Source organism: Clinocottus analis, unplaced genomic scaffold (genome assembly GCF_023055335.1).
Source record: "Clinocottus analis isolate CAN_PGR_092001 unplaced genomic scaffold, fCliAna1.0.p SCAF_376, whole genome shotgun sequence".
Classification (NCBI taxonomy): Eukaryota; Metazoa; Chordata; class Actinopteri; order Perciformes; family Cottidae; genus Clinocottus; species Clinocottus analis.
The window spans coordinates 1-11460 of record NW_027176127.1 but is presented as its reverse complement, the minus strand read 5'-3'; the positions used below and the strand labels follow the sequence as shown (position 1 = coordinate 11460).

The following is an 11460-nucleotide window of genomic DNA, read 5'->3' as shown; positions in this document are numbered from 1 at the left end:
TATTTCATTCGTCTCAAAGTCATTCTTTGATGCATCAAAGGAACTGAAGTGTTTGTTTTCAGATATTCTCTTTGTTGTTTATACAATAGTATTTCCCCAAAAAAACGTAGGGCATTGAAGGTCAGTCTATACTGTCTGTCTTATTTCAAAGCCAGAACCTCTCATTTCACACACATTTGTCTTGTGTGCAAAGGTAGTTTTCATTTAGTCCAAATGGTGGTTTTGCTGTCACTCGTCATTATGTTGTGTTGATAAACAAAATATGTATTGATACATTTTTAAATAACCATTATTACAAAGCCATGCATGAGACAAGATGTAACACATTTGCAATTTGAAATGAATGAGTGTACACAATGGCCATTAGTCTAAACTTTACACAATGAAATATAACTGTATATTTGGGCTGGAAGGCATTCTCTCAATCAATTTGATTTGCTGAGGGTTAATTAAAATAATAAATATCTTTCTTCTGTATCATGTCCAAGCACTTTGTCTCCATATTACTTCAGTTTTCTGTTAAAAGTGAGATATTGTATGTTTTTACAGAATTGAGTAAAATGCAAAGACAAAGGTTACCATTCTTACTTCTTTATTTAGAAGTATTCAGAAGATAATACCGAGCATTATAATTTATTCAGTTTGATATTTTATTCATATTTGTTAGGACAAACAAGGGATCACATAAGTGCATTTGTCCAAATGCTCTACTTTTTTAAACCGTAACTTGCATCCATTGCAATTAGCTTCAGTTTCACTTCATCCTCTTTACGGTCCAATGTGAACATGGACCATACATATTTCAATACTTTCACATATCTTGAGTGAAATGCAAAAATTCCAGTCATGTCCTATTCATTTAATGAATTGGAATTAAAATGGGAGTTGACAGTAGCACGTTTATTATTGCCAGTGTGCTATTTCTTTTCATTCAATAGACCGCAACGCTAATAGCAAATATATATGTGACTGTGAGGAGGAGGGGGAGGAAAAGATGGAGAGGATGTGGTCATTAACCAAAGACAGAGAAGGAGACTCCTTCTCCTGCATTCAAATTATGCTTAAATCAACACTATTCTTCACTTCTACTCCTCAACCTTCTCTTTCTCTGCCTCTCTAAGTTATTTCACTGAGGAGACTACTATGCAGTGCGTTCCCTCATCTGTCTCGTCATCCTTCTTCTTTACCCCGATTTATCTCATTCCTCTCTTCCTTCTATAGGCTCCTTTCTCCTATTTCACCAAGGATGAGGGTACATCTCCTCCTACCCGGCCCCATCTCTCTCCCCCACTCTCTCGGTAAGTCTCTTTTCCTCTATCTCCCCGTCTTTCTCTCTCGTCTCTCTAAGAGATATCTGTGTGCAAGCTCTTTCATCTTTATCCTCCCAAAAGAGAAGACTGCCCAGCAGACACAGAGAAGCACAGTCAGCATTTCAGTCCTCTCTGATGTCACAGACACCCCTGACCAAGCGCCCCACCACCACATCCAAAACACTCACATACACACATAATAAATGCTCTAATACTGAGACAATAAGAAAATCAAATACAATAAAAAAACTCTGTCTGTGGTCACCCATTGTCACAATGTGTGAGGGAAACACTCACCATGCCTTACAAGAGGTGTGGATAAGCAGCAAGCTGCATCTCCACTGAAAAAAAAAACTGGCGCACTGCTGCGCTCACGAGACAGAGAGAGGGATCACAAAACCACTCCGGAGTTGGAGTAGAAAGTCTGACCTCCAGTCTCTGTATAATACACAGAAATGGGAGGCTTTCCATTTTAGGCAAGAGGTTGGGCGAGACAGACAGCAACAGAGCGGGAGAAGATCGGCACAGGTAAAGTGATCTAAAGAGTGAGAATAAAGAAAGATTGTGACAGACAGAGCACGTGAGAAACTAGACAGAAAGAGAGAGAGTAAGAGAGGAGAAGATAGTTACAGTGAGGGAGGGAGAAGGAGGGATACGGGAGGAGGGGAAGTTGAATGTGTTAATACACAGGAACACTGCATCAAACCAATGCACTGCTCTGAGGCTGGCTGAGCAGCTGAGAGGAGTGCGTCAGCAGTACATTCACGTTCCCACTGAAGGACAAAGGGAGGGGGCAGAGCGAGCATCTTAGCTGCCTGCAACACCGCCACAGAGGGGGGGGATAGAGAAAAGACAGAGATTGGAGAATAAACAAGAAGAGGAGATGTGGATTAGAATGCTGCTCCTGGTTCTTCTGTGACGGTGGGCTGCCTGAGCGCTCGCGTGCCTCCTCCTCTTCATCTATCTCTCTCCCTCACACACTCTCTTTCCTTTGCACACTCTATCTTTCCCTTGCTCTTGATCTGTCAGTGGTTCTCTCTCTCTCTCTCTCTCTCTCTCTCTCTCTCTCTCTCTCTCTCCTCTCTCAATCTCGCTCTTTCTGTCTCTCATTTCCTCTCTCTCTCTGTTTTACTCTGGCTACTGCAGTAGTCCACCGGCCAGCCGCAAGTCTGACAGCCACACACATGGCCACAACTTACTACCTCAACCATGGAGAAAAACTAACAAATAAGCAAGCAGAGGACCACTGCAGAAGACAGCCCAGGTGACAAACATCGTGCGGAGGGAAGAATCCTCAATACCTTTCTCTGTTTTTGGATACAGACACGGAGCCCACTTTCACACACATCCTCCCAGCGTCATCGCTCTCTCTCTCTCTTTTCTCTCATCGCAGAAGAGGACAAGAGTGCTCTCTCTCTTTTCTGACAGCCTTTTGCGAAGCTCCAACAGTGCAGCGCATCTCCTTCTCCACCCCCCACCCAGCGCCACCATCTCTCCCACAAGCCCCCGACCACCCCCCCCCCCCTCCCCCCAGGAGGAATAGACGGATTACTGCTAACTGTGCACACGGCAGCCTGCAGCTGCTCTGACCAGGGCCAGTCCAACGTTGGGAGGAAGCAAAAGGAACACAGAGGAGGAGAGGAGAGGGGGATGACTGCGCCGGGAGTTCTTTAGCCTTTTTCTGTCTCTCAGTCTCTGTCACAACGGGGCTAATCAGCGACCGACTAGCCCTTGGCAAAGTCACAGTGAGGGAGGTCTCCACCAAACAGGCGACCAGCGGACGAGCCAACACATGTATCAGGAGCCGACAGGACTGGGGATTTTTATTTATTTCAGTTGGTCACTTCTCTTCTCCTCCTCTGTCGTGTTTCACTGCGTTATGGATCATTGTGATTTATCCAGAGTGAAGCTGCATGCTGGAGTCTGCAGCCCGGCAGGGGAGCAGTTAGAGGGTTCAGAAGGGATCCAGGCACCCGCCAAGCCTTCATGGCCTTACCTCTGCTTGTGAGTGCTTTTCATGCTGCTTTCAGTTTTTAATACCAGGAGCCATTTTGTACCCTTGGCTAATAGAGGGCCACCTCACTTTTTCAGAAAGGGGAAACAAGAAAACATGAATCTGATGTCTTTCCATGGAAGGAAATTATAAATAACCAGGATGAATAACTGTTGCTTTTAACATTTGGAAAGAAGCAGAAAGGACCACTTCCAAACTAATGAGGTACGTCACTGATACTGTTGTTCAACCTTTTTCTTACATTGCTGCACTGCTTTTCCTATGCTACGTCTTTTGTATTAATCTCTCACACTCTGTCTCCCTCTCTGTTCCTCTTTTTTCCCCTCTCTCTCTCTCTCTCTCACACACACACACACACAAACACCAATTTTGATGTAGCATCTCCCTGCACTGTCGATGGAACTTGGGAGCCTTGAGTTGCTCCAGCCAGGCTAGGGTGGTCTGTCCTCTGGTGTGTGCCGTCTCCCCCCACCATGCAGAATAATGAGCCCTCCACACCATGAGTCCTTTGGGCCAGGTTAGTGTGCAGCCTACCTGGAACGCAGCCCTGCTCGCCGTGCTCTCCCTTATGGTGCCTGCTCTCAGTATGTGCCAGTCCACAGGCCCTGCGTTGGGCTCGGCTAACCCACAGAACTGCCCAGGTGTGTGTTCCTGCACTAACCAGCTCAGCAAGGTAGTATGTACCCGCCGAGGCCTGGTTAGGGTTCCCCCGAACATCCCAGCCAATACCAGGTACCTGAACCTGATGGAAAACAGCATAGAGACCATACAAGCAGATACCTTTAGGCACCTGCATCACCTGGAGGTACTGCAGTTGGGCAGAAATAGTATCCGGCAGATTGAGGTGGGGGCCTTCAATGGCCTGACCAGCCTCAATACCCTGGAGCTGTTCGACAACAGACTGACAGTCATACCCAGTGGAGCTTTTGAGTATCTGTCAAAGTTGAGAGAGTTGTGGCTAAGAAACAATCCCATTGAGAGCATCCCCTCTTATGCCTTCAACCGTGTCCCCTCCCTCATGAGACTGGATTTGGGAGAACTGAGGAAGTTGGAGTACATCTCTGATGGGGCATTTGAGGGACTTCAAAACCTCAAGTATCTCAACTTGGGGATGTGCAACCTGAGGGAGTTTCCTCATCTTTCACCACTGATGGGACTGGAGGAGCTTGAAATATCAGAGAATCTTTTCCCTGAACTGAAACCTGGAGCCTTCCGTGGGCTTAAAAATCTACGTAAACTGTGGATTATGAATTCTGCCATCACTACCATAGAGAGGAATGCATTTGATGACATCATAGCCTTAGTCGAGCTGAATTTAGCCCATAATAACCTGTCATCCCTCCCCCATAACCTCTTCACCCCTCTTCAGTACCTGGTGGAGCTACACCTGCACCACAACCCATGGCGATGTGACTGTGATGTTGTGTGGCTCTCCTGGTGGCTCAGAGAATACATTCCCACTAATTCCACCTGCTGCGGACGCTGCCACACCCCGGTGCACATGAGGGGACGATACTTGGTAGAAGTTGATCAGAGCACCTTTCAATGTTCAGCACCATTCATACTTGATGCTCCTCGAGATCTGAACATTTCTGCAGCAAGGGTGGCAGAACTAAAGTGTCGCACAGCTGCGATGAGCTCCGTCAGATGGCTTCTCCCCAATGGCACTGTATTGACCCATGGCTCGGCTCACCCGCGGATATCTGTTCTTAACGACGGGACACTCAACTTCTCCAACGTTCTCCCGTCAGACACAGGGGTCTACACCTGCATGGTCAGCAACATGGCGGGAAATTCCAATGCATCGGCCTACCTAAATGTCAGCAATGCTGAACTCAACACGTCTAATCTGTCCTACTTTACCACTGTAACAGTGGAAGTTTTGGAGCCCACAGTAGAGGAGACCCCTAAACCCAAGCCTACTATCCCTGCCTCACCCTCTGTCTTTCAGCCTGTCTTCATCTCCACACCCACTGTGCTGTTTCAAAACACTCAGACTCCAGGGCAGGTGTCAATCCCTACTGCCAGAGTCCCAAGTGATCCAGCCGCCAGCCTGGATGAGGTGATGAAAACCACCAAAATCATCATTGGCTGTTTTGTTGCTGTTACCTTGCTGGCAGCGGCCATGTTGATAGCATTCTATAAGTTGCGTAAGCGGCATCAACAGAGGAGCACCGTGGCAGCAGCCAGGACCATAGAAATCATACAGATGGAGGAAGAAGTTCCTCCTGTTCCACCACCCACCTCTGGATCTAGTGGCTCTGATGACACAGGGTTGGTACTGCCTACATTAGTGGAACACAACAGCAACACCTTTAAGCCTGGGTACGCGTCCTCGTCATCCCGCCAAGGGGGCTATGGAGCCCACTGGACCCAGAACAACTCTCTTCATCGCTCAGTCAGACAGCATCACAGCCACATCAGCACCATTGCTGATCCCTACATCATTAAGACTACTCATAGCAAGGAGAAGGTTCAAGAGACCCAAATCTGAGCATTGCTCCCTCTGGATCTATGTCTGACTCAGCCCGAACCTCTCCTCTCCACCTCCCTGCTCACCAGTCCATGCAATAGAATGCACAAAGAACAAAACGGTAACTTTCTTTTGTACAGAAGTGCAAAACAGAGACAGTTTTTTGTTTCTTGTACATGCCTATACATACGTATATAAATATAAAAAAACAAATATATATAAATGAAACTACGGTCAGGAAGTGGCGAGACATGCAGATTATATCAGAAAAGAAAGTAATTTGAACTATTTTCTAATAACTCGTGACTTCTATTTAAAAAAAAAGACTAATATACTGAATTGCTTTTGTGATTGATAATAGCAGGTGGTTCTGTCTACTGTAGGAAAAGAGGCATTTAGTTTGTTTTTTGATCATATTTAGGATGCAATTAAAAACTCTTTATACAGGCACCAGTTTCTAAATACAGCCCCAAATGTAAGCTCCAGTTTTTATTGTGCCAAATATAATATGCAATAAAATGATATTTCCAGACTTAGGTACACAAAAAGACACACAAGCAAAATCTAGATAGATAGAAACATTTGTCCAAGGATAGCAGAGTAATGGCACAGATAGAATGTGCTGTTCAGTAGCTATCAGCCAAACGCTTTTGGACTGCAGTGAATTTCTGCAGCTAAGATTTAACCCTCTGTTTGCTGGAGCTAAGCTGCATTTATTTGACAGTGTCAGTGCTTCTTAGTTGTAGCGTATCTAAACATGTTTATTTAGTGTGCACATAATTCCCCACTGGTTTAACTGGCAAAGAGCAGGGTAATGACAGTTGTTGCAAATACTTTGTTCTGTTATTGGTTGCATTTTATTTCTTTTTTTTTATTTCGTTGTTTCTTTTCCGTTTTGACATGCTTCTTAATGGCTTGTGTAGTGTTTAGGGCTAATTTAATAATGCATAACAGCAGTTGCCTGACTTGTCTCTGCAAGGGCTCATTGCGATGCTCATTTTTTCAAAGGAACGGACATGTGGTGCAGTGATACAGAGCTTTGCTGACCATTCTGCTTTTGGAGAAAGAAAACAGAGGATTGAAGTGAAACAAATGAATGTCTGATACCGGGGCTTTTCCATGGACTACATTGAAACGTGACTCTTTTTGTTTTCCTTTTAACAGTTAGCAGTTTAGCAACACTATTTTTATGGAGAGACAACGGAGGCTATGAAAAATAAAAAAAAAACCTTTGGTTTGTATTTCTCTAATCAGAAAACACTTTCATCTGATGTTTTTGTCTTCTCTCTGAATATATTTCCATTTGTGTGTAAGTTGTTTAATCGTAAAGGCTGGAGGCAGTATTGTAAATCGTATCCTACCCTGAACCCCCATCTTACGGTCCTATGCATTTACTTAGTGTCTGCATGAATGGGTCTTTAAGTAACTGGTGTACAATGCTGCATTATACCCCACAGTGGGGCTCTATGCAGGTCAGATAGGCTGTTGGTCTTTGATGCCTCAGCTTAGTTCTTAACATTGACTTCTCAGTGACTGTGAAGGGGAAAAAATACATGTATCCCACAGTTCTACAGTTTGTGGGTTTCTTTTCCTTACATGCTTACCCTCTCGAAATCTAACATATATCAAGTGATATATATATATATATATATATATATATATATATATATATATATATATATATATATATATATATATATATGTATATATATATATATATATATATATATATATATGTATATATATATATATATATATATATATATATATATATATATGTATATATATATATATATATATATATATATGTAAATATATAACTGTGTGTTTTAAATAAGAAGATGTGTGGGTGGTCTACCACGATATAAGGTATGACACATACGATACTTTGGCAAGCAAGTACTTTCAGAATACAATCTAAATACATCCCACAATAATGGGAAAGCAGAAAGATTCTTATTTTCTATTTTTTGCAGATGCTGTATGTGTCAGTACATTTCTGAACTATCCTGACGTCATGCAGCTACGGTAAAAGGCCAGCTACCATAAATAAGTGTGCCGAGTCTCTGTGGTGTCTGAAACGCCTTACCTTTGACCTTATACTGTTATCCTTCATACAACCACTCACCACTTTTCCTCCTTTAGTGCTGATTAAGACAAATACTTTTCAATCCAGCAGGCTACTTGTCATTTAAAAGGTCTAAGTCACAATACAAAAGTGCTTCTGCTGAGGCTATTTAGGGATAAAGAGGAAATTACAGTACGACCCTTGTGATAATTATGGAGCATGGTGAGTTGACAGAAACACCAAGGCTTTATTTAAAACCTCCAGGCGGAACTTCCTGTACCATCAAGAGTCATAATGATGTCCTGGAAGGCACTGAATGGCATTTACTTTATGTATATGTGCATATTTTCTCTTGACATCCACAATACGATGACTGCATTACAGCAGGTACTCTGGTGCAGTAAAAGGAAACAGGGACAGCAATTATGTAACAGTCTAGAATGCAAGTGGAGTGGGAGTCAATTTTCTCAGGAGTTTTTATTTTTATTTTTTGAAATACATGTATTGTTTACAATTTATATAGGATGTTCTGTACATATAAACACATTAAGGCATATAACATATTGCAGACATAAAGGAAATTCCTCTGATGATATTTTTATTTGGGATGTTTCGTCAGCGCTGAATGGATGGATGGAGATGTGTTAGTGTTTTCTGCCAGCACACCTGGCAGTGTGTGAGTACAGGTGGGCCTCAACAAGCAGATGGAACTCCAGTGACTATGTCAAGTGTTACTTCATTTTCTTCTAAATGTGAGTGCAATACACTGCGGAATATTCAATCACCACCAGAATATGATGGCTGCTCTCTGCTTTGACAAAAGAGTGTTCTTGGTTGTTACAGTATGTGTGGGTTGCAAAAGAGCAGACTCTCATTATTTCCGCAGCACAGCATGGCTCTGGCCGTGCTAGTGCCTTCAAAAGATGCTATTGGCTGTTTGTAAAGCCTTTAATGAGTCTTAGAACCAGCAACATTGACAACTACTGTGTTTCTTATTATTTTCTTCCTCCTCCTTGAGTATTAAAATCAAACAGGGAAGCAAGTTAAGATTTAACATAACACTATCAACCATTGAGTCGATTCAGGTTCGCTGCTTCAGTGTCAAGGGTGAAGAGACTGAGGGATCGGGTGGAACGGCCATTGTGTTAATTGCTGAAAACGAGGGCGCAGACAATAGTCCTTTCCTGACAACATCAGTGGGGTTAATACAATCTGTTCTCTGGGGTGGCTGCCGTCTTATCTCCAGCAGCTGACTCAGTCGTATGCTTTGAATTTCGCTCTATGTTGCCTCGTTGCAAATACACTGTGAAGATGTCTTATAACTGCTGCCATCTCCCTTCCTCGGTCCCCTCCCTTTTTTCACTCACGTTAATTGAATTAAAATAATTGATTGAAAACCCCTCAATATAGCTCAACGAGGTTGTGTTTTAGACAGACTCATAATCTCCCCTCGTCTTTCGTTCTTTCTTTTTTCGTGTTATCCGTCTGGCACAGCAACTGTCACATATTGTCATAGTTTTTTTGGAGCATGCTCACTAATGCCCATCACCCCCCCCCCCCCCTCCTATTGAGCCAATGTCAGGTTACTGATAAAGCTTCAGCCAAAGATGTAATGCATCTTTTTAAAGTTAGCAGTATGTCAGAGGCTCATGCTGTTATCCATATTGACGCGGGATGGAAGAGGTGAAAAGAATGGCAAAGCTGCCACTATATAGCAGGTCTCACTCCGATAGATAGGATCTGCAGAAAGACAACAGGAAAGAAGGCTGGGATGAGGCTCTACGGCCGGCATTCTATGAGGTTAAGGGTTTGTCGGGAACAAGTCCTTGAGTCTTAAGATCCATATCTGTTAATAAAGTTCCCAGCAGTGAGAGGTGTTGGTCAGGTGACAGGGCACAGCAATCCTGTCACAGTTTCACCACTGAATGATGCCTTTTTGTGCCCACAAAGGGATTGTAAGAAATGATCCATGGTCCTCTTAGAAGTGAGAAATGGCCTGTAGACTCAATCCTCATCCCTCTCTCGATGCCTGATTAGTCGGCCTACACCTAACTGCACTCTTTTACAAAAGCACTTTACTTGACCTGCTCACACTCTTAAATGTTCAGCGAACCAAAATGTGTCTTAGCTTCTATTACACATTATGAATGCACATTTTCAATAATGAGACAGAGTTTCACTTATTGTTATTGTTTGATGTTTTGCCATTTATTCAAGTAAAATGAAAGGAAATAAACCTGAAGTTGTTTTACAAGAACAATCGCATGCGAACACACTGGAAATGTCTATTTAAAAACATTAATGAGCTTGAATGAAAGCCTCATAGCAATTTATCTTTTGCTTGTTTTTCAGTCTTGGTTTTAGGTCAAGGTAAAATAAGACACCTAAGATGGATGGGAGAGAAGAGGTAACTGCTATTCTCGAACATGCATCTTCATAAACTTATGCTCCTAAACGCACAGAATCCACAAATAGTCTCCAGAAATGATTACAGTTCCCACTAGTTTCATTCTCAATGTTTTTGGATCTGTATGCAAATGAAACACACACACAAATACATTTCATCCAATTACATTGCAAAAGAGTTATTTGATTTACTTCAGCAAAATATAGAAAGGAGGAATAAACTAATATTTTGTGAATCATTGCTTGGTTCTAATTCTGTAATGCACACAGCCATGTGTGCATCACCATCATCACGTGAGAGACCTTCTTCTCCCAAAAACATTATGCTGTCAGAAAATTATTCCTTTGGGAGTATGAACAAATAATAGCTGATGCCTAGTTTCTGTCACAAGCTGGAGGAGGTGGGACTGACCTCTCTTTACTGTAATAGACGAGGACGTCCACTTCAAACCACTCACCTCTGCCCTGATTCACTCCAGGTTAAAACATAAACATGCTTTCACTTTTAGAACAATAAAACACTTTCTCCTGTGGCGGTATCGCCCAATATGACACTGCCATTATGCTGCCGTTAAGCAGCTATGCAGTCTTATATACGAGAGTACATCAGTGTCATTGTAATGTAGGCCAGTGTGCTCTTTTTGGACCAGAACAGCTCTGGATAAGGGGAGGCAGCTGGAGTTTGTTCCTGGAGATCTCTTTCTCTGTCAGTCAGTCCGTCTCTCTCTCTCTCTCTTGCATGAAGTGTGTGTGTGGGTGTGCGAAAGAGAGTGTCCTCCGTAACAGTGACAGCCACTGTTCTGTTATTTTAACCTCTCCCACTCACTGCTGGGGAGGTTAACGCAGAACGCATGCAGGAACACACGCTGAGAGGCAAACAAAAACAACAATAAAACTGAAAAAAAGAAAAGAAAAGAAAAACAAATGCCCAATGAAGGACAGGCTACACTGCAGCTGATAAGCTACATAGCTTTAATTAAATGTACTTTTATTAATTTATAGTGATTATCATATCCTTGTGCTGAGGGTTCACACAAAGATCAGAAACACTAAAGCTTTAATAAATTCTGCTTTTTGAAGTTTAAAGAACCCTGAAAAAAAATCTTCCTAATCACCCTCTTCATAAAAGTTGTAGTCCAACATGTTCAAGTTCTGGTTGTTTTATGTTGGAGATTTCTGTATCTGAAAT

At 42.7% G+C, this 11460-nt stretch overlaps 1 protein-coding gene across 2 annotated transcripts; it reads left to right on the top strand.

Annotated features, from left to right (window-relative positions):
• The first annotated feature begins 2385 nt into the window (after window positions 1-2385).
• Window positions 2386-7379, top strand: LOC137799679 (leucine-rich repeat-containing protein 4-like). 2 transcript variants are annotated; one of them, XM_068596470.1, is made up of 3 exons: window positions 2386-3314; window positions 3402-3528; window positions 3703-7379. In XM_068596470.1, exon 3 carries the CDS (start codon window positions 3824-3826, stop codon window positions 5816-5818), a length of 1995 nt encoding a protein of 664 aa, XP_068452571.1. In that variant the 5' UTR covers window positions 2386-3314; window positions 3402-3528; window positions 3703-3823; the 3' UTR covers window positions 5819-7379. The 2 variants fall into 2 exon arrangements, with proteins under 2 accessions (XP_068452571.1, XP_068452570.1); XM_068596469.1 differs by having other exon boundaries at window positions 2386-3528.
• Window positions 7380-11460: the final 4081 nt, after the last annotated feature.